Genomic DNA, 27,463 nt, shown 5'->3' with positions numbered 1-27,463 from the left:
AAGGGATGCGCGTGAATGTGGTGACGTAGGGACGAGGGCGGGGACTGCTAACTCCATCGACTGACAGGAAGTTAGCCAAAACCACCAGATCGCTTACTTCTGCTTTAAATAACAGCACCACTGCTTTAAATAACAGCACCACTTACTAATGAAGCAACTTATAGGGTTGCTAACAGCAACAAATTGTCTTATTAAGGAGTCAAATACATTTTGAAAACCACAGAATAACTGGACCTGATTATCATCAACATTTACAACCATAGGCCTGATGGGCCGTTATATGAACACACTGTTAATTTCTTCTCTTTATTGCTTTTGCTCATGGCTCATTAGAAAGTGAGTGTTTATAATAAATGCTAACCCTATAGCTACCTAAACAATTACTTACAGAAGAGCAAAGCTATTGGCAATTAACAAATCCACTAATTCAACTGTATTACCCATCTTAATGCAAGGTTGCTGCATTAAGAGCATGGTTTCTATATAGCCTAGTGAAATGTGTTGGATAAAGTTCACAATTAAACTTGACCACTTTAACAAAAATATGTGAATGTGATTAAATTAGACAATCTGAATTGCTAATTAGTACTATTTTTTATGCCAAGTATTAATTAGTCCACATTCTATAGTGACAGTTGGTGTCCATATGGATGAGCTAATTGCTCCCTAACATACAGACATAAAGAATGAAGTGTATGTGGTTACATGATTGAACAGCATGAAGGTGATGTAAACTACATGCCAAAGCTTCCCTTGAGAGTCTCAAGACTGCATACAGTACATATTGAAGACCCCCACACCCATCCTATAGTAAATAGGACTCTATGATGGCTATCCACAACAACCACACAATTTAAATAGAGCATGGTAATATTCATCCAGTCTCACCACAATCACAGTTGTTTGTCTTAGAGCACAATGTAATGTAAATGAGGCGTGGCCATTTGGTTTACATTGTACTGTCATCATCAGTTTAAATAAGTTGAAGTAATTAATTTCTCTTTGTCTTTAAGTTACTGCATCTGCTGTGTCAGTCTTGGCCAACAGAGGTGGCTCTGTGGAGCCTGTTCAAATATAGATGCACAAGGAACAGGCCAGATCCAGCTCTGCATCAGTATGGGACAGGACATGTTCCTCGGTATTAAATTTTAGTTATTTCTGCATTGCATCCCTCTCTTTGTTTCTAATGGGCAGCCACAGCAGCCGGTGTTTCCCTCGTCTCGTTTTATTAGGTCAGTTAGTTGAGTTAAGGTTCTGTTTTGTTAGTAGTGTTTGTTAAAGATATTTTGGACCGATTGACCTTTTTAAGGACTCAGTTTCACTCAAGTTTTTGGGTAAAATAAAACCCTTTCTTGTAAAATGAGAACATGTGCTAACTTGTCTTTGACTGCTTGGTCCCTGACAGACTCTCAGGAAATGCATAACAGCTACAACTGTTATTTGTCTCTGTGGTTATATTGGTTCTAATTACCTTCAAAATATAAACCATCACTTTCTACAAAGACCAGGAGGTCGGTGTGTATGTTCTACCTGTGTTACAAATGCATGGTGTGCAGACAAACACCCAGAAAATTGTGTATTCTGGTCAAAATCCTAAAATGTTTGAAAATATTGTGGGGGATTGGGAAACATAAAAAAAAAAAAGATGCATCACAGTTTAAATTAGTCATAAAAGAGACATTTTTCACATTCTAGTGGTGGAAGAAGATATATGTAGGAATGTTTTTTAAAACCATTGAAGTAAATTGTTAAATGATGTGATTTCTGGTTCACACACAACCAACAATCATACACAGACTCTCACCCATGGAGCACTTCTGGCAAAAAGTTAGAGCAGCTAATCGATTACACTGTGTGGGGACTTCAGCCTTATGTTTCATTACAAGTCACAGTATAAATCTTGATTTGTGTGGCACACAGGTGTGACTAATAAGCTTAAGGATGGCTGCACTGTGTTGTCTATGTGAACCATTAATGTGAATGGAAACACCTGTGCTGCACAAAGAAAGACAGAAGGATATGGATTTGAAACACTGAGGCACTGAGTTCTCTCTATAAACCTGTGAATTTAGCAGAGTGGGTGGATCCACGGTTCCTGCTCTGTCAGAGTGTTACAGTCATTTGGCCACAAGAAGGCACCATTCCCCTACTGAACACCAGGTGGGGGGTTTCCCCTCTGGACAAGGTAAGCATCTCTCCTTGCGTCCAACAGCGGGGGTGCCAAAAAATGAAGCGAGGAAAAAGCCGGAGGCTGACATTTTCTCCAGGGTGTCCGCCGCAGGGAACCAGCGCCGAGAGCCCCGGGCTTTGAACAAACAGACCACTGAGACTTGTTCTGCAGACAAAATCAGCACACTGATCCAAGTGCAGCAACTCTAAAGGAGCGAGGAGAGCTGCCCGCTTGAATCCCATCTGACAGCAAGTGAGTGTGTTGCCTGTTGTTAGTCTTGCTTTCTTTCATTCTGTCTTGAACGCAGTCTAATCTCTCCCGCTTGTAATTGGAGAGATAATCTACCTAGATTAGTGGCGATCTGACGGAGCTTCTTTATTTCACAGAAATGCATCAGTGTTGGCGCCTCTCAGGAAAAAAAAATGTGCATGTACACGGGGCCATACTGTCACTGTGGGGGATACACAGCACTGTGTGACTGCGCTGGAAACATTACGCAGCTGAGTGAAGGCTGAGGCTGACAGCACAATCTCTCAGTTTGTTGTCCTGTTCCTGAACTAAACATTTACAGTGCTGTGTTCAATTCCGAGAAACTCTGCAAATCATTAAAACTTCAACATTTGAACTGGAAAACGGCGAAAAAACAGGATTATAAAAAATAAAAAATAAAAATGAGAGCATAATAATTATGAAACAGCTTTAGACTCTTGTAAAACGACAGAGGGGAAGTTTCAAATGAAGAATTAGTCTTAGACAAATACAATAATACAGCGGGTGGACAGGAGGCCAGAGGAGCGAAGGAGGGATGGCAATAAATACGAGTGGAGGCAGATAAATGTGGAGAAAGGGGAAGTTGAAACTATTAAAAATGAGGTAATTCTTTTTATCCCTCTGCGCAATATTTAATAGTTAATTTCCCCCCCTAAATTCTGGCTCCAGTTTTATGAAATTAAATAGATTTTTATCTTTTTCTTTGTTGAGCTGACACCAGTTTTTGTTTCCATCCAGTAACCGACATTTTCTCTTCTTCTGTCTCATTCTGCTATTCGACCTGGTTAATTAGCTGCTATTGGCTGCAGGTGTGCTCTCATATAGGTGTCACACACACACACACACGCGCGCGCGCGCATGCGCTCACACACGCACGGTATCGGGGTCAACACTCATTATTGCCAGCAGTCATCCCCGGGGTTTGAATGCACGTTTAAACGGTCTTTGTTTTGAGATTACTAATTGGAATAAAGGCACCGTAACGCAGCTCGGTCCTGGGCCGGGCCGAGCCGAGCCGGGCCGAGCCGGGTCGGGCTGTTCCCCCCAGTGGATGGTACAGTAAATACAGGAGGAATGTTGATCAGCTTACAGCGGAGCCAGGAGGTGCTCGGGATTTGATCGGCCGTGATGCTCGACTAATGAGCCGCCGGTCGGCAGCCTGCACCTGCAATAACACACAAAGCAACACGCGGCCTGTCGACTATAAATTAACGGGAATTATAAAACGGATTGTTGCCGTCCACGCGGTTCTGCTGGGCTGGTTTTTACAAGTGTAACATGTGTTTTTCTGTACGCATTTACAAAAATAAGTGTAGCGCTGGCGCTCTGATGAGATTGGCTCAGACAATTCTGCAGGTTGTAACAGGCGAACCAAAAACACAACGCCAACAAAAGTCACCATTCATGTCCGCTGGTGGCTAAATGTAGATATACACCAATAATTAATAATAGCGTAGACTACAAACTCGATGGTTAAACTCTAAAGTCAGTGTGAGCCGGTGACCTCTCCTGTGCGCTTTTACGCACACCCAGGCAAACACCCATCATGACAAACCACATTTAGCAGTTCATTCAGCTCTTTAACCTTCACACTAGCAGAGGGTACACAGCCATATGAATGCAGTTAATGAGTTAATGTGCTGCTGTCATGGCCGAGGGCACAGGGCCACATTTTCTGTGCCAAAACGAACCTCTTTCTCTCTCTCTCTCTCCCCCCACATACACACATACACACACACACACACACACACACACACACACACACACACACACACACACACACACACACACACACACACACACACACACACACACACACACACACACACACACACACACACACACACAGTATCAATGACGAGACGAGCCTGCACTGTGATATTTAATTTGATGCTACGTTTGTCAGTACATATTAATAATGCCATCCAAACGGTAACATTTTTGGTGCCTTGGCGCACAAGCGCACGCTAATAAATCCAACATGTGTTGGACCATTATAGGATTAATAAGTTATAACATTCTGCATCTGCCTCTTGTTTCTGTGGGCCCCGGAGCCCCGCTAGGCCCACTCTGTTTCAACAGGTTCAACGTTGTGTTCTCATTACGACCTCCATATGGCTGCCTATGAGCACAGCGAGCCATGGGGCATTTAGAGCAGGCAGCACAGTAACAATCAGTCCGTAAAGCGGCGGAGGTATTTGTTGTAAAAGTGAGACCAGTTGTGTTGTTGGAGAGGAAGCAAATGTTGGAGCAAGTGGTGCTTTGGCCAAGTGTTTATTTTCGATTGCGCATTATTTTGGTTGCGCGACTAAATTATGCGCATCAGAAAATTACCAGTGAAATTAAACTTAGAGTTGAGAAAATACGGTGGGCTCTCCTTTTAGCCCCCCTCCCAATCCCACACACTCCCTCACTCTCACACTCTCTCTCCCTCCCTCTCTCTCTCTCTCTCCCTCTCTCGTGCGCACACACATGGTTGGGAAAATCTGGGTTTCATTTTAATGGGGAGTAGCCTACCCCGGGCTCGCTTTACAACCTATGGATGTATTGGACGGTTTTCAGTTGGTTTGAGCTTCGGGCGCGGATGGGTGCAGCGGTTCACCTCCTCTCTCCTCTCGGTGTCCCCTCTCTTTTGACTATGTGGCAGGGATTTTTCTCCTCTTCAAACATTTTAACGAGGCGAACGTGAGAAAGACGAGACACCTCTGCGTTTGGATAGGACGCTTGCTGACGGAAGACAACCTGAAGACTAATTGGTGTGGATCTCTCTCAGGGGACGTCTTCTGAAATTCAGAGACAGCGACAGACGCGACTTGATACTCGGGTAAGTTTATAATTTGCGGGTCACTGTGTCTGTTTATTACGCTCTCAGCGTGCTCGGGGTTTTTTTGGTGGAGAGCAGATTTCAATTTTACGCACCACTTATTTCCTGTGAGGAGAAGTAAGTGACTCACGGCGCTTGTTGTCACGGGCAGTCCATTACCTGCCATTTGTTTTAAATGAGGGCAATGACTATCATTATTTTATTAAAGGCTGGGGTCGTGTGAGTGCGTGTTTGAGGCGCTGAATCACCGGGACGCGCTGGATCAGAGCGGCGGACACCGCAGACAGGTGTCAGCCTCCTCGGTTTACAACTGGCCCGTGGGTCGCAGCGAGAAAAAAATACAGAGCAAGAGAAAAACAGCCCGTGCCGAGGATTTTATACGAGGTACAAGAGGTGGGCTATACGGAGCCAGTGAGCTTTAATAGCGACTTGGACTCGGAGCCAAGTGTGGATGCCAAAGCAAGCAGCGCGCTCCTCGGTTCCCGTCTTCCTCGGCACTGCCCTGGCCAAGTCTCCCAATGCGTTTGTCACTTCTAATATTTTCCTTTTTCGCTTTGACGCCACCGCATGCATAAAAAACATTTGTGTGAAAAAAAAAATCAGAATGGCATATTTTTGTCTGCTGTTAATAGGGCACAATAACTTTGAAAAAAAAGAGAGATTTTTCACGAAGATGGTGTGTTCAGAGAGAAAGGTGAGGCAGCTTTGAGACGGGAGGATTAAAGTGATCATAGGCTTGATCTGACACTGAAGCCCATTGTGGGCAAGGTGTGACAGGAAACAATAGGTTTGACAATAATGAGCTCCACCCTCTGTAAGCTCATCTGCTCTCCGCTCTCAAGCAGCAACAAGCCTGGAAGTGAAAGCGAGAGTCCCGTACAGATTGCTTATCTTAACTGCTTCAATAGACTTAAAGTATGCCCCTATTGCACACTGAAACAGTGTCAGCCACTTGACCTACTTCTCACTCTCACCGCAAACGACTGGAATCAGTCCACGGAGGAGGAAGGTCTCTGAATCCCCGCTGCACGCTCACCGGGGGTCACAGGGAACGTGGGACATGAGGTTTAAACTGAGAGAAATGTGAGAGATGAATGTGTCTAATGAGCTGAGGCGATGTTCATCTGCAGCACAGTCACTGCTTCCTTGTTTGTGCAAAATTAATCATCATTATTTAATTGCATCACACCCTGCTTCCATGAGTAACAAAGTGAGGGAGGTAGAGCCAGGAGCAGCTGAAGGCACATGATGTGGAAGCTAATCCAAAGCAACATAGTGCAGATTTCTTTCACTCCTGTGTGTGTGTGTGTGTGTGTGTGTGTGTGTGCTTGTATGTGGTATTTACGAACCCCAGAGAGAAGCGGGTGGATGGAGCTGGAGATGGAGAAAGCTGCAGAAACACAGGCAGATCGTTTTCTCCTGCTTTTCAAAGCAGGATTCCTCAGGACTCTTGGCTCCGTCCACCTGAGCGAGTAAAGTCAACACATCTAATATATTTTTCTTCTACGGCTTCAGCAGCTTGACAGGGCAGGGTAACGCTAGATCTCTCTTTCTGTCAGTGCCTTCTTCTGTTTTTGTTGGGTGTAACCATCCATCCCTCTCCTCAAGTCCAGCTTTTGTCATTTTGAACAAATGATTCAAGCCGATTTAAGAAAAAAGAAGGAGAAGAAAAAAAGAGTGCAGCTGTCAATGAACTCAAATATCAGAATGATCAACTTTCAAAATACAGCTGTTTCTCAGCAGCTACCATATCAGGCCCTGGCACCTGATTTCAAAGCAAAATATACTGGTCTGAGTTTTGCTGAATGGAAGATTAATATTGCAGTTCGACTCCATGTGGAATTTCACATGCAGGTTTTGGGGTTTTTCCCTCTTGAATCAATTTCATCCCTGTCATGGATTTGTTTTTGAGCCTGGAGATGGATGTGGTGTGACACAGCACCCACATCTCTTACTCACACATCAGTTGTCTCCGCTTCAGAGGTGAGAAAGAAGTTGAAATGTTGTCTCATTACTGAGTTAAGTGGCCGTGTGTTTTCTCACTGAGTGAAAAATCTGTGTGTGTGTGTGTGTGTGTGTATGTGTGTGTGTGTGTGCTACCTTTCCTGTTAAAATACCTGTCATTCGTCAGCGTGACACCCAAGATGTCTCCCACTGTGGGAAGAGGATCCGGGGGCAAAGATTTCACATGCTTCATCCTGCCTCTCCCTACACCCTGCTAGGCCTGCATATGTCAGACACACATTTGCTCCAGATGCAGAGGGATGTGTGGTGGTGGTGTGTGTGTATGTGTATGTGTGTATATGTGTGTGTGTGTGTGCATGTGTGAGGTCCACATGTGTGTCTGTGCCCACTTACAACTTATCACTCTGCTTATCTGACTTGGATGCACATAGTTGCTGTCCTGTGTTGATGGAGTTCTCAGACTCGATGGTCTACCAGATTATTTCTTCTGAGGAACTGTATTTATTTACCTTCTGCTTGTTGTTTGTATGTTGACAACAGACTGAATGTGCGTGTTTGCCCCCCACCCCCACGCTATGGCAACCACGTACTGTATGTTAGATGCTGGCTTGTCTGCTCATCTCTCTGACAGAGGGCAAAGCAACACACTCTAAAATCAGCTCTCTGTTGGCATGTTGGGCCAGTAACAGTAACATTGTTTTATCATAACATGATGATGAAGGTCCCCTCACCTTGTGCTTATGTTAACATACCCTGATTTATTATGTGATTATTATATAATTACATACGTTGGTTAACACTTTACAATAAGGGTCCCTTAATTAATGTTAGTTGGTACATTATTAAGCATTAATTAACTGTTTACAGATATATTAACAATCATTATTATGTATTACTAGGGTTAGGAAACACATTAATTAATGTAGCCTGGTAGCAAGCAGTTAATTAATGTTTACTACTCAAAGTTAGTTAATAAATTAAAAGTTGAATAATGTAATTAGATATCATTATGTATGCATTACTCAGCATTAATTAACACATTAGTTTATATATTAAAGCAGAAGTAATCGATCTGGTCGTTTTGGGTAACTTCTTGTCAGCCGATGGAGTTAGCAGTCCCCGCCCTCGTCCCTACGTCACCACATTCACGCGCATCCCTTGGCTGCACACACAGAGAGGACCGCCCCTTTATGCCGTTCTCTCTCCTCATTGGATAAAGGTTGTAGGATACAAGGAAAGTTTTCTCCTCGGCTTACAGCAGAGCAGAGTGACTGACAGACCCGTGTTTCAGACCAAACACTCTATATAAGGGATTGCTGTAGGAAGATATAACTATTTAAGACTTATATTAACACAAATATTCCGCTTACTTCTGCTTTAACGCTTAATAATGTACTAACTAACGTTAATTAAGGGAGCCTTATTGTAAAGTGTTACCTAAATCAGGTGTGTTGAGGCACAAATGACACTGATGATAAAGGAAGGACTGACATTTTTGCTGTTAATTTGGAGGACTTGTTCTTTAAGTGTCAGTCCAGCCAAAAGACAAGACATTTAGATTCTCTCCCCTCTCGACTGGGAGGCCACTGACCTCTGACCTCTGGCCAAAGGTCGACCAGTGGGTGCCAACACCGCCGCTGAGAGAGAACGGGTGAGGGGAGGAGAGTGGGGAAGAGAGTAACAAGGGAAGAGGGGAAAGGGAGTTGTCTGATGAGTCACAAGCTTTGGCCTCTCGACAGTGTCTTGGAGCGTGACCGAGGGCACACATTGTGAATCCAACTACTAGCGAGCATGTGTTTGTCCATCAGCAACAAGTGTGTTTAAGTGTAATGTACTCAACCGCACGAGTACTCCAAGCACGTAATAAAACCATTTGTGTTTCTTTTCTCCCAGCGAGTTCAAAGAGGGTCCTCGCTTCTGGCTGTGGGGTAGAGGTTGCTCTTGTGCAATGGAAAAAAATGGACTGTTTTCCTGTTAGGTGGGCTTTTTGGGAAAACCACTGCCCTGCCTACCGCAGCCAGCCTTCAAAGGGCTTTGAAGGAGCGCTCACCTCTCGTCTCCTTAAACCCTTCCATCCCTCTAAACGAGCTACTTCCTCTCGTACGCAGGAACACCTCGCATGCCTCTCCCCAACCGCCACCGTCCAACCGCACTGCTGCAAAGCTGTGGTCAGGGTTATGCCCGGGTCCATGGGAAATGTTCAATCAAGGAGCCCTCAGTCCACCCATATGTGCTGAAAACAGCACACTCTGGGAACTTTAACCTCTCAGCACTTTATGCACGGCTTTATCATCTCTGTAACCCCGCCACACGGCCTTCCTGCACACACTAACTCAGAGAAGGAATCTGCAGCTCCGTCTGCCAGCGCTGGGCTGTGGGTGTCATCCCTTTCTCAGACGCATCTTGACAGCACATGTAGGGGAAATATTTCTTGTGTTTGAAAACGGATCACAGCTTGACATAGGAGGCTATAAATTTCTTGAACTCTTGTCCCCTCACTCCGAGGTCCATCGCTCTGCCAGTGAAAAATCCAAGCCAAAGTACGACTTTGTCCTCCCTCGCTCTCGACTTCACAGCTACTTTGATTTGTGAAATAGTTATTCGGGGGTTGAGGTCTTGTGGGACCTTCTCAGTAGTTTCAAACCCCTGCCCCTGCTTTGATTCTAGCAAAGATGCCACTGTTTGGTAGCACACAATGACTTTCTGTTCTTTTCAAAACCTGTTTTTATGTTGAAACTGGTAAAAAAAAAGAAAAGAAAAAAAAAGAAATAGAGGATCGTTGTAAAACTCGGTTCACTCACCGCATTGTTGGACTGTTCATTGTGTCTTAACTTACCTGAACCTGACCATAAACTGCAGTTTGTAATTGCAGGAGAAAACACAAAATGCTTTTTATTGTGTTCATGTAGCCACAAAGAGACTTCCTACTGTGTTTTTGCCTGATCCCTTTCTCACAAATTAACCCCGCTTAACCCCGAGTCTAGTGAGTCACTGTTGGCCAGAACTTTCTGCATGCTCATGTCCTCTCCGATCCCTACAGCTCCCATTTTCTCACCAAAAGCACTGATCTCACAGAACATTTCATTAACAGAAAAACACACCAAAACTTGCCCATCAGCATTTTCCCCCTCAGCTCTTCTACTCCAGAGTATACGTGCATAAACAGAGAGAGATGTAGCTCAGCACAACTTCCTGTCTGTGGATCTATGAGAGCGGGCCTGACCTCGTATTCCACCTCGCGCCGTCTGTCTCCTCTCTCCTCCTGTTCTGTTGTGGATCAGGTTCTGTTGATCTTAAGAACCACCGTCGGACCCTGGGCCAGCCGTGTGGGCTGGGCCACAGAAGCTGCTGCATTCCTCCGCTGGGCGTTCAGCACCTCTCCCTGCAGTGTCTCTCCCTGTCGGAGATGGAAAAGCAGACACACGTTCATTAATGATACTGTTTGAATCTTCCTGCTCATAGCCGCTTCTGAACCTGTGATGAATAGTCACTTTGTTGCTGCTAATAGGACCTGTTCTGATTATTGTGACTCCTCCACATATCGTTTTGGGGGTTTTCATCGCTCTCTCGTGGACACAATATCTCAGTAAATACTTGTCAAAAGTCTCTTCAAATCTTGTACAAACGTTCATTAGATTACAGTTTTTCTCGATTGCTAAGACACAGTTCTCGAAAGCTGCTCTCCTTTTCTCTATTCTGTGAGCACAAACCCCAATTTTCAAGCTACATTCACAAAACCTCAGACTCTTCTTGCAAAACCAAACTTTCACCTCAAAACAGTTTAATCTGTGCTCAAAACTGAACTATATTGTCAAATCGTGCCCCGAGTCAAATTAAAAACACTACTGAGCAGCCACTAAACACTACAGAGACAAATAGAAAACACAATGCTCAGCACATGAAGCTGTAGAAATAAATGTTTATTGTTCACTGTGGGCTAAATGCATGTTGCAAAACAAAAAAACAGTGCATTTAGCACTAGTACTGTTCATAGTAAGAAAAAAAAGCACAAAAAACAGAAATCCTGTGCATTTACACGTAGCACTTGTACAGTACAAAAATAAACAGAAATCTTCTGCATTTAGCACTTGTATGCAGTAAGCCTACGTAAAAAATAAAGTACAAAAATATAGAAATGAGAAGTGCATAACTCAGCCACAGCATCATTTCTCCGTACTGAGTCAGGCCACAGGACTTCATCCTGAACTGGCTTATATTTGTTCCCTCACATCATTAGACACAAGTGTGATCAATTTTGAGTTGTTGTGTTCAACCAGTGAAACCTGTGCTTTAATTGTGTTTGACTTTTGCCACCTGTGCTCACCATTATGCAACACAACTTGCGTCACAATGAAAATGTGTTGGCAAGTTGTGTCTAAACAGGTGAAAAGTGCTGATGGTTTTGCCAAAAGAGTGACTGGTTCAGTCAGTGGGTTCAGGCAACTGAGCATTTGGTTCAGACAACAGGGTTTAGTGTTTTAGCAACTGAGAAAAACTGTAAATTAGAATTTGCTGTCAAAGGTCCCGAAACATGATTTTGTGAATCCAATATTCTGAGACCTCCTCAAGGGAACCCCTTCAGATTTAGCACAAACTCACTTGAACTCAAGGATGAACTGATTAGGTTTTGGTGGACAACACAGTGACCTTACAGGATGCAGTTTTGGTCATGTGAATGTGATATCTGGAGAGCACACACACACACACACAGCACACACACACAAACGAGCAGACATAAGCAGGCTTTAAATTTGTCAGTGATCCTCCTGCTAATGACACCCTCAGCTGTGAGAGTTGACCCCCTCCTGCCCTCGGCCCTCCCCGTTACCCCCCCCCCCCCCCCTCCTCCTCCTCCTTCTCTTCCTCAGTCCCTAATGAATGCCAATGAGGTGCTCTGAGTACGCTTCAAACCCGCGCCCACCACCCACACACACACTTACACAAACAGCAGGATGGTTGTCACCACCGTGGAGACAGCCATCATCAAGTGGAATTCAGACCACTACTGTCTGACCCCTGTTACCTGAGGCCTGTCAGTCAAGATAATTCTTCTGGGCAGGTTTATTTATCATGTGTGTGTGTGTGTGTGGATACAAAGTACAGATCTGCTTTGTGCTGATCCAATTAATCTAATAATAAATGAGATGATGGATCCTCTATAGCTCTGTTAGACACCTTTGTAAATGGTGCATAAATTATGTGCAGATCAGAACAAGAATCTGGAAGTTGTTGCTCGCTGCTTTCTGTCAAGTCAATACAACAACACATGCAAATTTGCAACCAGGCCAAGCCAGAGCTGAGATGTTATTCTGGTGAGCTGCATCAACAAACAGCATCAGACCGTGTGCGCTCCCCATGCAGGAGGGGATTTCTAACTTTGTTGTTGCTCTCACTGTTCTTTTATATTCATACAAAGCATCCTTGCATGACGATAATGAGAATGGAGGTAGCCCTGTTGTTACCCTATTAAAAAGTCCTCCATGGTCCCGGCCAGCCACTAATAACCCCACCAGGGATTACTGTACAGCAGGCTGGAAGGACAGCAGGGCACCGGTCGGGGCCTCAGCTTGCTGTCATCCGAGAGAGGCAACCCAGAAGACCTCCATTCACTGCGAGTCTGGGAGGGGCCACCTCGCCAACTCTCTAGAGCAGCTTGAAAGGCTCCCACTTGGGATACAAAGTGGCTCAGCTGTCCCTCTCCTATCCTCACCTCCCCCGGCACCCTCCTCTACACCCAAGCCAAATAAAGCCTCTCAGCGACTTCTGTTTTCCTAATCTGTGAACTCTGACAGAGGCGCCCACGCTTGAAAGAGAGACAGCTCAACATGGGATGATCTCCCGGTGACAGGGAGAAGCTGAAAAAACGTTCCCCGGAATGTCTCTGCTGAAACCACCGGACCACCCTGTCATCTTCCCGTTCCCATCTTTTTCTCCCTCTATCTGTCTCTCCTCCTCCCTCTCTCCGTCACTCCCTCGGTCCTTGCCAACCTCTTTTAAATCTAATTTTCCTTCCTCCGGCCCTCCAACATCTACCTTCTCTAATTGGGCTGTCACTGGTTGATTAAAACCAATGAATCTGTTCCTATTGGCAAATGGCCCGAGTACTCTGTGTGGCTAAGTGCAACTTGTTATGTAGGAGCTTCCATCTTAACTCATTGAGTGCCGCGCTCCTTTCCAAAGTTTTAGTCAAGTGTACCGGCAATTTAGACCATTTTTGACTTTTTATGTAGAGCCACAGTGTATTCTATATTATTGCCACCAACACATACTGTGGCTCAATTGAAAGGTTTACCTTAATGCTTCAAGTGGCCACAAACCGTTTGTTTCTACGTGCCTCTGTTCCTGAGAAAAGTCAAGCTAAACATGGCTGGGTTTCACCAAAATCCCTCCTTTTTTTCTAGAAAAGGAGATAGAGCGTCTTTTATGAAAGGTGCGCTGTTTGTGTCTGTCGCTCTTCTCACACTCGCATTTCTGGATCAAAGGGCTCGTATAAGATAAATATATACAACAATGGTTGTTCTATTCACAAAACCACCAGCGGGGGCGGGGGGGGCGCCACTAAACAACAATAACACAGACGCACCGTGCCGTGTCACAGCTTCTCGCCGCGGAGCGTGAGGGTCAGTCGGCCACCGCGGCTCGGGAAGACCGGTCCCGCCGGTGGTCGCGGTCCTTCTGTGGTTCGGGTCGGTGATGCCGGTCTGCTTTGGCCCAGAGACCATCAGATTTTACCGCGGGAGGACTTTGGGGAGGACACGGTGTTGCTCCAGATGAAGACCGGGCGGACTGTCGGCTGAGAGCTTCCTGGTTCAGCTCCGAGCAGCTCGAGCAGCTGCTGCAGCAGCGCGGGTGAGAGCAGAGCAGCTGCGCTGCAGCAGCTGCTGCATCTGCATGCAGAACTCGTTTGCAGAAGCCGAGTTATGATAAAAACTTCCAGATCATGAGCTGTCATGTGACTTTGATCGTCATCTATTTCAGTTCTCCTCGTCGTAGAGTCCCCAAATTTACATATAATGTGTATTAAAGTGTCTATTTTCATAATTTAAAAAAAAAGCAAAAAACGTAAAATTACGTTTTCGGCACTCAACGCATGGGAACGAAAAACGAGAAATTACGTGGTTGGCACTCAATGAGTTAAAAGCCTCATATTTTTCATACTGGGCCCATAATACTAATGGACAAATTATAATACTGCAGTAGCTTAGCCACAGCCGCTTTAACCCAGCGGCACACGTAGGACATTTTCCTTGTCATTAATCCACAGGGGAACGTGTCAGTGATGAATTGACCGTACAATTTATTTTTTGTCACTGCACTACAAGCAGCCATTCACTTGGAAATGACTTTGCTGCCACAGGGAACAGTTTATCTCGTGTAGACCAGATGGTGGGAGGTTTGTGTGCTGGGGTCAGAGTCGTGTGGTCAGTATCGAAAATCAAAACTTAGACTGGAAACTGACGTCACACTTAAACTTATGAAATGAATGGTTATTGGTTCTTTTTTATTTTTTACTTAGCCTTTATTTAATCAGGTTAGTCGCATTGAGCTCAAAGATCTCTTATGAAGACCTGGCCGAGAGGATAGCCACAATAAAAACAATAAACTACATATTAGATTAAACAACTTTAAAACCTGCTCACTAAACACTTGCACATAGTCAAGGTAGACTGCAGTGATTTCACCAGAACTTTAAACTCATTCAATGTAACAAGGGATTGAAATTGCAGTTAAAATTGTAGTTTATTCTAAGCATTAGATGCCAGAAACCTAAATCCTTTCCTGCCCAGTTCAGTTTGTACATTGGGAATGGGCGACTGTGTTTTTGGTTGCAAAATTAGACAGTGTGAAGTTTTATTCTTTAGTTGTCATGTAAATTAACCTAATTAGATATAAAGTGTTAATTAATGAGCTTTAGTGGTGCTGGTTACAATTACATAGTGCCAGGCAAACTGTCCCTCCTCTTATTGTTTTTCTGTAAAGCTAAGAAGAACTGGTAGAGGTAGTTTTATCCGTATGAGATGTGTATTGAGCTCATGCTCTAAAACTCTCACAAAGAAAACATATTTCTCTAAAAGACAAAAAAAATAAATGCTTTTGGGAACAATAAAACATCTTATTTCAGAGTTTCATCCTCTCCCTGGTACATTCCTGTATATGTTGCAACTACCCCAGCATTTCTGTGTGGTACTCACGGTCTTCTTCAGAGAGACTGAGACATGGGCCTGCAGCTGTTGCTACTTCAACCACATTTAATGAAAGACAATGTCTGCCCCCACTGAGGGAAACTTGCGGCTTGTTAAACACGCTGTCGATGCTTAAAGCAGAGAAATTTCTTGCTGAAACAGATTCTTAGTATCTCAAAGGTCAGCCAGCTACACCACTGTGCCGACATCCTGACCAGGCTTCCAGACTCGGAGAGATCTCGTGGAACTGGCTCACGTTCTGCAGTTTTTATAGTGATATAGAATAAGTCTTAAGCTTTTAATAAAAAACAGATTTTTCTGCTCCAGCGCTGGGTTGTTGGGACTGTCTCGGAGAATTGTTAACACTTGCTGTGAGGCTAGCATCTATTTCAGAGGGCACACAGAGTGGAATTAAACAGCCTTGTCACTGTTCTCTCTCTGTTTAACCTACACGCTCATCTGCCAGACGCGCCTGACAGCACCAGACCCTGGAAGAATCTCCCAGCAGGCCCGGCAGCACGCGGACCACACCATATTTAGTCATCTAAAGTCCAGACGCAGCCCGATGCAGTCCTCCACCTTAATCTGTCTCCCCTCTGTTTCTCCCTCCATCTCTCCCTCTCTCATTTTTTATGTCCTTTCCTCAACTCCCTCCCTCCATCTCTGTCACTTTCCCTCTCTCTCCTACCGCTCCCATTCATCTCTGTCCTCACTCGCCCTCCCTCGAGTCATTTCTGCTTTATCACTGTCGTGCCCCTCACTGTTTCTCTCCCCCTCGTGCGTCCCTCTTTTCCTTCTTACCCACTTAAACTCCTCATTCCTCGTGCCTGTGTGTCCTCTTTTTGCGCCTCTTCTGTCTGTCAAGTATTTTCCTGCCTCTTTCATTTTTTTTACAACTTTGTATAACTTCCTCTTGCGGCATTCCCATCAAATCTGATAATTCCCTCTTACCATCTTTTTTTCTTTCTTCCCTCACCTGTCATAATTTCTACCTATAGTCTTCCTGCTCCTTTCCACTCCCGCCCCAGTTCCCCCGGCGCCCCCCACCCCGTCTCTTTTCTCGGATGAGCGTGCTGCTGATGGAAGCTGGGCCTGGATGCTAATGAGTTGCTAATTCTATCAGCCGTCTCTCCATGGCCTCCCCAGTGGGTGTCAGGCCCGCCAGATTTACCACGGCCAGCCTTTTGATGGAGTGCCTTGGCTGATGAACTCCTGCCAGCGTGCCCACTTTCACCTCCTTGTCCTCAGACACATGTCATTGATCAATGTCCTTATCTGTGCTGGCAAAGCCCCACTCTCACTCCAATCATTTATGGGCAGGTCCATTCCCTGCAAAACTATTTTTCATGTAAAATTTTGTAATAGAATGAGATTTTTTTTTTTTTTTTTTTTTTACAATGTTTTCATGGACTTTAAACTTTCTTGTGGCAACTTTAGAGGAAATATACAGTACAGCTATGTTTTTATTCCAAGGTATAGTCTAAAGTTACACAGAAAATAAGTATGAAAACAGAGTAAATTATGTGTAGCTGCCTACTGAAAGTTGTGCATTCAGCTCTGTCACATTTTCTTCCTCACTGTCTTCCTACTCCCGTATAATTCCCTTCTCTCTTTTCCTTCAATACCCAATCTGCGCTTGAGGAGAGGCCAAATGGCTGGGTTTAAGCACTTGAGCACAGAAGAGTGGTCCTATTTACCAGGCCACTGGGCTCTTTTTGAGGGTTGCTAGCCCTTAAATCCGTCTGTCTGCCTTCCCCGCTTGACTGAAGTGGATACAGAGGCGGCCTTTTGTTCTACCAAGATGAAGAGGGATGCTGTAGTATAAGAAGGGGAGCGAGGGGAAGGAGGAGGTGGGTGTGATTCATTGTAATTTAATAAATACCTCGCAAAGAAGGGTCGGGGTGCCTTCTCAACCCCTCAGCTGTCTGTTTTGAAATGGGGCTCCTCTAGATTTGACACCCGGGGAAGTAAAAAGGGGATTATGGGAGGAAAAGCCTCAGGCCATCTACAGCTCTTTCTGTCTTTTTCTTTGCCCCAAAGCTTTCTCTCCCCCGCGCCCCTCACTCTTTCTCTCTTTGGGACCAGGAGGCCCCTCGTCTAGCTGTGAGCGAACCAATGATGTCATCCAGGTACCTATCTTTACCCAGAGATTTAGAAAGGCTTGAATGGAGTCTCATAGCCTCAGTTCTCCTAATACAGAGTATAATCCTCAAATAGCTATCACTTCTTGTGAATTTTCTGGTTCGGTGAGTGAACATAATGGCGTCTTCTCTCAGGTCAGCACCGTGTGACAATAGCATTGCAATGGTTGATTTCCTTTCAAATTCCCGCAAAAATTAGGAAGAGCACAAAACTAGAGCCTTGTCCTCATATACAAAGTGACTTCCTTTTTTTTTTTTTTTTTTTCCAGGACCAGCTCTTAAAGCAGAGGTTTGACCAGGGTCACCCACGGTCCACTGCTTTGCAACATCACCAGGGATTATAGGGTGACTTCTGCCATGCTGCTCAAGCATGACCAGAAGGCTTGGCCAGTTTTGACCTGAATGGAAGTACTGAATGAGAGGCAGGCATTGAAATTCAGGGTGCAGTAACTTGCAGCCGCTAATGTCTCTCTTTAAATGGTCACATCCTTTCTCTTGGGCCTCCCATCTAACTGTCTTCTCCGCTGACAGGCTTTTTAGTCAATGAAAACACTCACTTAATTGTACAGTAGAAAACATCCAAATTGCTTTCCTTTAGAAGGGCAAATATAATTTGGCTTAGAAGATGTACAAACTTGTTTTTTTGTGCATTGGAATCCAATTACTGTCAATTTCTATTTTATTTCCTATTATGGTAAAAATGTGTCTGAGACATTGACCTTTGTGTTTATTTCTCTCTCTTGCAGGAAGGGCTCTGGTCAGACTGAAGCGAAGGGTCACTGAGCTCAGACACTCTCCTTCCACTGACTCTCAATCACACACACACAGGGGAAAGTCACAAAACCAGACACACCCACGCAAGGACACTTACTCACATTAACCCTCATCGACTCTTGACTGCAGACACATTCACCGACTCATCCGTGCACAAACAGAGGAAGGCTTTCACAGACGGGCCCTCTAAGCAGGATGAGGGAACCCTGGAGGTGCGTGCTGGGCCTGTGCCTCCTGGCATGCTCAGTCCTCACCCACAGCGCCGCCAATCCCTTCGCAGGACAGCAGACCCCTCCAGACCCTTGCTACGATGACACAGGTGCGGCGCGCCGCTGCATCCCCGAGTTTATCAACGCCGCCTTCGGCAAGGAGGTGATGGTGTCCAGCATCTGCGGCCGGCCTCCGTCGCGCTCCTGCAGCGTGGTGGAGCGGGGCGACGACCGGCCTTCGGTACGCACCTGTCAGATCTGTGACGCGGCCGACCCTCGCCGCGCCCACCCCGCCTCCTACCTCACCGACCTCAACTCGGCCCACAACCTCACCTGCTGGCAGTCGGAGAATCTCAACACCTCTCCGTACAATGTGACTCTCACCCTTTCGTTAGGTAAAAAGTTTGAGATCACCTACGTCAGCCTGCAGTTCTGCTCGCCGCGACCCGAGTCCCTGGCCATTTACAAGAGCATGGACTACGGCAAAACCTGGATGCCCTACCAGTTCTACTCCTCACAGTGCCGGCGTATGTACAACCGGCCCAACAAAGCGACCATCACCAAGCAGAACGAGCAGGAGGCTCTATGCACAGATGGCCACACTGACCTCTACCCGCTTTCTGGGGGGCTCATTGCTTTCAGCACGCTGGACGGACGGCCCTCCGGTAAAGACTTTGACAACAGCCCCGTCCTCCAGGACTGGGTGACTGTCACCGACATTCGTGTGGTTTTTAACCGACCACAGCTTCCCCGGGAGCTGGGGGCTGGAAGCAACGGCGGAGGGAGGGACGACGACCCCATGGCAGTGACCTCGACGCTGCCAACTTATTTCTATGCAGTGGGAGACTTCCAGGTGGGCGGGAGGTGTAAATGCAATGGACATGCCTCACGCTGTCTCAAAGACAAGGAAGGCAAACTGGTGTGCGACTGCAAACACAACACAGAAGGACCTGAATGTGACCGCTGCAAGCCCTTTCACTACGACCGGCCGTGGCAGAGGGCCAACGCCCGCGAGGCCAACGAGTGTCTACGTAAGTCTTCCCATCCATCTGCCATTCTCCATACATGTGTGAGTGAGATCTGTGGCATGTTCCATATAGCAGACTATCTTTTCCTGTAAAGAATAACATAATAGAGACTAATTTGGTCAATCAACATGTAGCAAAAAGGATTTTCTAAAAGACACAATCAGTGTGTAACATCTTGAGTTATACAGTAGTCCTAATGGCAGCAGGGGACCAGGGCAAGACACTGAACCCTGTTACACATACACTGCGACTGCAATGTGATGTATGATACAAACATCCCATTCTTACTTCAAGGAATGTAGGAAAAGTTTTAAAATACAGACATGACCTTTTCACCACCAGATTTCAGGATATGAGGACAGCAATGTAAAGTCAGGCCAACGAATGGAATTTACACTCATAAACACAGAGAAGGAAAGAGGAGAGTTTTAACTGTGATGTTTAACTGGATTAATGGTGATTAATAACGCTGCCAACACACCGGATGGGTTTGTATTTATTCAGGTGAGGAGTTCTAGTAGCACATAAAGGTCGAGCTGGCAAATTTGGCAGCGTCTCTGAAAGCACCGCGGCCCATCCTTTCGCTTCCCATCAGCCTCTTCTGTTTACCATTCCTCTACAGGGAAACAGGCCGACTCTCAACAAAATCATGTTTTCTGGATTTCTCCATGAAAAAAAAAACTCATTTTCTCAAGCAAGTCTAAACAGTGGATGACAACAGCTCAAGTCATTGGCACTCTGCTACAGCTAAGTCATCCAAGAATGTTATTTGGCAGTGTTTGCCTTTACCTCAAGACATGCTCTGTAAAAGTCATCCAGACGTGCTCTGAAAGCGTGCCAAGTAAAATTATAGCAATTTCTGTGGCAATTTTTGTTAATGTAAATGGATAACCTTTGCATTGGATTAGGATTTTCTACGATAACAGGCTTTTTGATGTGCTATTTAGCACATATATTAACGTCATGGCTGTATAAGGATTTGGACACACATCATGTTAGTCATGTGTTTTTAGCAGGAATTTGTTCTTTAATATGTGGATGTTTCTTTGGCTGTAATCTTTCACAGTATTTCTCTGTTTGTATAAATAGACATAGGTGGAACTTAATTCAGGTCAATTTTGCCTGTCATAAAAATTTGTTAGTGTAGGAAAATAAAACCATATTAGAAACCGCTGTCCCCATTTTAACCTTTCTCTGTAATGAAATAAAATTACAGCCAGAGCGAGAGAAAAAAAGCAGGAGTACAACACTGAAAAACAGTGTATATTTTTCAAACATGTTGTAATTGCCCAGTGAGCTGGCCTGAGATCATATTTAGCATTGAATAGTGCCAGATCTGTTTAAAGGGGACAGAGTGACAGAGCCAAAGGAGCAAGGCCATTTCAACATCAGACCAGTCCGTGAAGGCAGCCTCCCCTCACTCTCACACTGAACCCTCCCGTCACTACCTTTGGCACCTTTGGCTTCTCACCTGGTCTCGACGCCCTCGCTCACCTAGCCCCTTCTAGAACAATATCCTGTAAACCCTTCTGCGTTTTCCCCCTCGTACTGTTGCACACACCCTCTTTTCAAATGTCCCGTAGCTGTTTCCGAAATGTTACACCCGTTTCCCGTAGATCTCTTCTCTGCGGGATTGATATGTCACTTCTGTCCATGATTTCTGGACTCAAACCTCCCGGCTTCACCGGCCAAGTCTGATGACCTAATCCCAGTGTTGATACAGGGCAGTTAAAGCCTATTGCATGTTGCACGCTATACCTGATCACACATCCGGACACGCCAAAAAAAGTTAGTCCCAGATGTCCCCAATTTCATGTTCCACAAGCCTCTTTACAGCTTATTCCGGTAGAAACGGTTCCAAGATATCCTCAAAGTAGCAGGAGAGCCTTTAAAAAGCCTCTCCGGTGTATATTAAAGCCCGTTCTTAAAATGCGCCCACCCCTTGTTGATTTCTCAGCTTGCTTTTCTTCCTAACATGCTGTGTCAAATGGCGGCGGGTTGCAATGCAGGCCCTGAGGCATGCCACTGTGGAGGTGAGGTGTAAGTATTAAGACTGTGAAAGTGTGGAAGAGTGGCAAGCTACGGAGCTGAGGAGTCCCTTAGGTGTCACCAGAGCCTTGGTGAGGCCCTGGGGGTGTTTGGATTGGAGGGAGGGTCTGAAAGGCTCTGCTCTGAGGTCATGAGCCTTTGTGGGGTGGTGACAAGGTTAAGTTGATGGGGAGATGGTGTGTGGGTAACTCAGGAATTCAGAGTGGGCAGATGTAGAGCCAAATCAATGGTTATTTCACACCCAGCGTCTGAGCCTGTCAGCCTTTGAGAAACGACGTGCCTGGTAGCCAGATTTCGCCACTTTAAACATTATTGTTAGGATTGTTTTAAAGATTTTGCAAGGTTCTGCTCCCACTGGCGGCGCTCTTTACCCCCGCAGACGAAGAAACATTGTCCCTGACAGGCTGGTTTGATTGTTTCGCGGGTCTTACTAAATGTCTGACATGCACCGCACCGAGATTACTGTCTGCGCTCTTGGCAAGCCCACGTACAGTCTCCAGACACAAGCCATGCACACACACGCCCATCTGCCGCCACCCTCACTATGAATCCTGCCCCAAGACATTGGTTTACAAATCCCCGCTCTAGTAGTCAGAGAGGGCAGCCTCGTAAAGGAGCGTGTCTGTTTGTATTGAGGGAGACATGATGGAAAAAGCTGTGATTTATCTGCCCAGAGTTTGAGCCACAGAACAGAATGAGGAAGCAGATGGATAAGAGCTATTTGGTTACTGGTTGTGATGGAGTATTGGCTTTTCTGTTGGCATGGCCGACGCAGTAATGTAAATACTTAATGTTGACTTAAAAAACGTGAGACGCTATATCATCTCATAATAAGAGTCTGCCACAGTCGCTGCATAAGATGAAGAGGCCTCTTGTGGAGTCAATGACAATGTGACATCCTGAGTAGATGATAATTTATGGTGGCGTAGTAGCTCTCGACTCTTGGCTGTGTCTGCAGCCATGTTGGCCCTGTTTGGCTGCGGCACCAAGCTGTTCTATTCTCCAGCCCTTCCTCTCTCATTTGGACCCAGCCAGCAGGAAGTCCAGAGCACTGCTCTGGGACGCTACAAGCCCAGGGCCAGACACCATCCATCCCTAATGGACCAGCCAAGCCAGGTCTGCTCCCAGTGTTGCGCCAGGCACACTGTTATGCATTCATAGCATTAAACAGAGGTCACGTTAAGGCTGTTTGAGTTGCCATTTGAGCTGATTTGCCAGAAACGCAGGTGAGCTGTGGTTGGGAGCAGAGCCGGGTGTTCCTGCTCTGCTGCAGCGTTTGGGCGTGGTGTTGAATATTTTTCATAGTAAACTTGACGTATTGAATCCAGTGGGGAATGAGCGATACGGTAGGCTATTTTGTTTTTGCACAAGAAGGGGAGTTTCCTTTTGAAATTAAATCAATCAACCAAATAACTACTCACTGCAGACTCGTTACACACCAGTCCATGTCATCACCTGAAGGAAATTCCCACGAATTAGGCATTACCTCTAAAATAAGTTATTAGCTGTTATATAATAGATGTTATTAGATCATGTCTGCTACGCTAATGAAGCAGCAGTTGCATTACAATCGCAGCGGAAGAAGAAGAAGCAGAACAGACAGATGAAAAAAGTTGCAAGACTGGTCACAAGCCCGGTCAAACCTTCGACGTGGGGCTTGTGGTTTTTGATGGGCTCAGCCTCTGTTTTTTGGAAACTATTAGCTGGCGTTGGAGGGACATTGACAGATGGGTTTCTTCGGGAAAGAAGTGTTATCCAGCAGAGGTGTGTGTGTGTTCGTGTGTGTGTTTGTGTGAACATGTGTGGAAGAAGCCAGCCAGGAACACATGCTCAGGACCGGGGCTCAGAATAAGCTCTCAGATCTCAACAGAGCTATGGAAACTCTGAAGACCACAGAAGTAAAAACTCTCTCTCTCTCTCTCCCTTCATTTCTCTCACTGACAAGGGGCAGATGGTTATTTAATGCTGATTAGAATTTCAAAATAGGCCTCCATCCTTTCACAGCACCCGCCACCCCCCCCACCCCCCACCCCAGCATCTCAGAGCAAGGCCAAGCAGAGGTCAGGCCCATGTTCCAGGCATCGTGCAGATTCGTCAAGACACTTTTTAGGCCTGGCAACTGAGGAATGACCTCATTCTGAAACACGCCACACATGAAACCGCGGCATAGTTTGTGAGGTTGCATGATTTGGATAACATGAAAAATACCATAGTTTATAGCATCTCATTCATAGCGTGTAGAGGAGGAGGATTTGTTTGCTTTTTATTCTTGCAACATGGTTGTTGTTTGGTTTTAGCAGAATCAAGTTAACCTCACGAGACGCTCAACACTGAAAATCCATCTTGGCAGCACACAGCAGCCTAAAATTGGACTCCTCCTCGGTCAGCTGAAATGCTGCTGTCTGTCCCTAGAGGGCATCGTGATATGAATCTCTGAAATCAAGATGCCAGATACAGATGAAGGAGGATGAAAAAAGCCAGAGCTGCCTTGATATTACTGCGTGTACTATATGTGCCATGTTCCAGCCTTTGCTAATTGACTTTAAAACCCCCCCACCTCCGCCGCCTGACGCCGGAGGCTAACGACGAACCGACACTTCAATTACTTACGGCGCAACACTCAAATGAACAGGAGATGTTTGTGTGTGCATATGTGTGTGTGTGTGTCGGGGGGGGGGGGGGGGGGTTCCCTTCACGAAAGAAAGTGATTTTGAAAAAGAAACCTCCTGTGCTTTCAAATAATTACACAGCCGAGGAATGCTGTTCTAAAATCAACAGCCCTATGAAATGATGCCTCTGGGGTGGTTAGCGTGAGACGAGCGGCCTACAAACATGAGGTGTGTGAGTTTTGTTTTGGTGCTGTTGTGCTTTCAGAGCTTGGAGCGAAAAGGAACTTCCTTTATCTGGCTGAGACGAGAGGGTTTGGTCAGTCTGCTTTTATTCTCCCTGTCAGTATTGCAGCTCTGGTCCTCGGCCAGCCCGCAAGGGATTGATGCATTTCTGGTTCTGCGAAGGCCACTCGTGAAGGCTCGCTGGCAAGAGGGGAACACAGTGAAACAAATGTTAAGGACAGCAAAGTGTCAAATAACAGCATTCATGTCAGCTGGGTTAAAACCTCGGGTCACGCTCTGCGGCTCCCCCCCCCCACCCGGGGGCCAAGTGCGTGCGTGCATGTGCATCTCCTTTGCGTCTGTGCATGTGTGAGAGAGCCACATGTAATCTAGTAGTGCGATGTGGCGTTTCATCCCGGTGCCAAAACAAACTGGTTGGAGCTGCAGCGTGTAGCGTGCCCACCCTGCTCTCCCCGGCCCCCATCGGCTCTCTCACACAGATGGTAGCAATCACCTCCCGAGGTGCCCGTCACCGCCGGCGCTCACTTCCTCTCTGTCCTTGTGTAACAAGATTAACTCTCTGTCTGGATGTTTTCTTTCTTCTACCTTCTTCTTCTTTTATTTCATATGTTTTACTCTTTATTTTTCTGAAATCTGTTGTTTTTTCATCGCTCATTGAATTCAGTGTGTTTTGGTAACAGTTAGCCTCTGTCTCATTTTTTTAATGCTGTTGCAGGCCTCTGTGGTCCGTTGCCTGAGAAAATATGTGGTTTTTGGCTGCCAGCTGGCATTGATGGTGGCAGCGAGACTCAGAGGCTGTTAAGAGAAAATATATTTGTTAAAGATGGGAGTATGACAATCATTTGGCTCTCTTTAACCCTGATTATGTTCGTCTGCAGCCAACACAAGCCGTCCGATTGATCAGCCACTGCCACAGTGTTTGAAATTACATTTGTCTCTGCAGATATTCAGGCATATGGAATGGATATTGTCTGTGAAGAGACAGCTCTAGTGTGAGTAATGTAAACAAATGTACAAATAAGGAGCATGGATCATTTCATGATCACATCCTTATGGACCAACTCAACTGGGAGCAGCTGCTCTGAAATGTTCAGTTATTAAAGATCATAGGATTCAGAACTGTAGGAATTGAAGTTTGGACATTTTGGCTTCTGTTGCATCAGTTTTGCCCAAAAAAGTCCTACATATTTTGATTGAGCCTGAAATGTGAAGGGCAAAGAATAAGATTCATAATTGTCATGGTCATTACACACTTTGTTTAGATGTAGGGTGTCAGTAACTGAAGGTGGGCCAAAAATATGAATATTTCTTAAATATACATGAATTTCACTGCTGAATTCTGGGTCACCCATTGTCAATGCAGGACTCAGGCTTTCTGTGCATTCACATACCAGCCTGCTTCACAACCTGATCACTCTATAGGAAAACCTTAACCCCCATTCACCATTTCTGCTGCCATCTCTGTCCACAGTGGTGAATTTATCCCATCTGTCACTTTCTATTTCCAAAGCAGCCCAGGCATCACACGTATCTCCCAGAGTGGACCTCACGGTTGTGTCTGCCAAAAGCAAATCTGTCTCTACGTCAGTTTTTACTGATTCTCCACGATAATTTGATTGCGCAGCAGTCGTCTGCTTCTGACCCCGAGCTCAGGTCTGCAGAATATTGTAGGGGAAAAAAAAAAAACGAGACAGACAGAGAGTAAAGGCAAAGGCAGGACAGAGATAACAATGTTTAGATGTGGGGAAGTGAAGTGGACCAGAGAGAGAGGGGAAACAGAGCTAAGGACTCAACTCTCCACTGACACCAGGCCCCCCAACCTGGCAACCCTCCAGCCTAATCTCGTTAAAATCTTTCCCTGCCTGATGCCATCTAGAGAGAGAAGGAGAGATGGAGTAAAAGATGGACATGAGAAAAAAAGGATGGGGGAAAGAAACATGCAAAAAGAAAGAGGGAGAGGCAACCAGTGAGAGTATTTGAGATAGGGTCTCATGAAAGTAAAATGAGAGAGGGAGGCTTAGGGGAGGGGTGGGAGAGGAATTAAGGGGACTCTCAGTTCAAAAGGGCTCCCAAGAGCTGGCTCTTCAGCCCACGGCGTGAGGCTAACCGCAGAAACCAGCGGAGGGAGGGGAGGGAGGGGACACGGTGTCAGAGTTAAAAGTGAAAGATACGTACGTGTGTGTGGAAGTGAAGGAAAGAGCAAGTGGGTCTAAAGTGGCTTGATTACAAAGAGGCAGGAGCATGGCACGGCCCATGTAACGCACACAGCAGGGACGCAGGAGTTGTAGTTTCCTGTTAGTTCTCAGTTTGGAGTTCTTAAATCTTTGTCTCAGCTTGTTGTCCACAGCTCATTACAGTGCACAGAGCCAGCAGCCTTTACATCTGTTTATGTCTCAGTTCTGTTGAACCTTTTTTTTTTTTTTTCCAGATCTTTTGCCACTTGATCCTCATAGTTTTGTGAGTGGTTACTGCCTCTTGAAGCAGCCGTCTCTGCTATGTGTGTGTGCGTGTGTGTGTGCGCGGGTGCATGAATGTGTGTGAGTATGTGTGTGTTTATCCACACTGTACACTGCCTTGGCTCTAATGAGGAGCTAATTAACCGGTGTTCCCCCGGTGCCCTGAGCAGGTGGCTGGAGCAGCCAGGCAGAACTCAGCCCAAACACACACACACACACACACACACACACACACACATGATGGCAGGAGCCCATATAGCTGAGCCTGTTTGGCCAGGCAGAGAGGGCACCCGAGGGGGGGCTGCAGCAGGTCTGGACTGTGGCCTGGGCCGAGAGGGGAAAGGTGGTGGTGGGAGAGCGCTCCTCCACTTTTCAAGGACCAATTTTAGCCATGGGATTTGGGTTTTGCACAGGCATCCAAAATCAATTGGCTGTGCTTACCGGCTTGGCTTTGGTGGAGCTGAAGGAAAAATGATGTTAGATTTCTCCCTGACATATGGAAGAGAACAGAGAGGCGGTGCACTCCGCAAACACCCTCGCAT

General features: G+C 45.8%; 2 protein-coding genes across 2 annotated transcripts in view; both read left to right on the top strand.

The window, feature by feature from the left end:
• mfsd1l (major facilitator superfamily domain containing 1-like) overlaps positions 1-27,463 on the top strand; it is a 258,249-nt gene that overhangs the window by 106,863 nt on the left and 123,923 nt on the right. The window lies entirely within an intron of this gene.
• The window catches only part of ntn2 (netrin 2), a gene marked incomplete at both ends in the record, with an annotated part of 28,147 nt that continues 19,206 nt past the window's right edge, over positions 18,523-27,463 (top strand). Inside the window, one exon of the mRNA XM_083994290.1 lies at positions 18,523-19,567. Coding sequence (XP_083850416.1) covers positions 18,523-19,567 — 1,045 coding nt within the window. The remainder of the gene's footprint in view (positions 19,568-27,463) is intronic.

This window comes from Trachurus trachurus (genome assembly GCF_905171665.1).
Source record: "Trachurus trachurus genome assembly, chromosome: 19".
In the NCBI taxonomy this organism is placed as follows: domain Eukaryota; kingdom Metazoa; phylum Chordata; class Actinopteri; order Carangiformes; family Carangidae; genus Trachurus; species Trachurus trachurus.
This window is presented reverse-complemented; position numbering and strand designations above follow the sequence as displayed.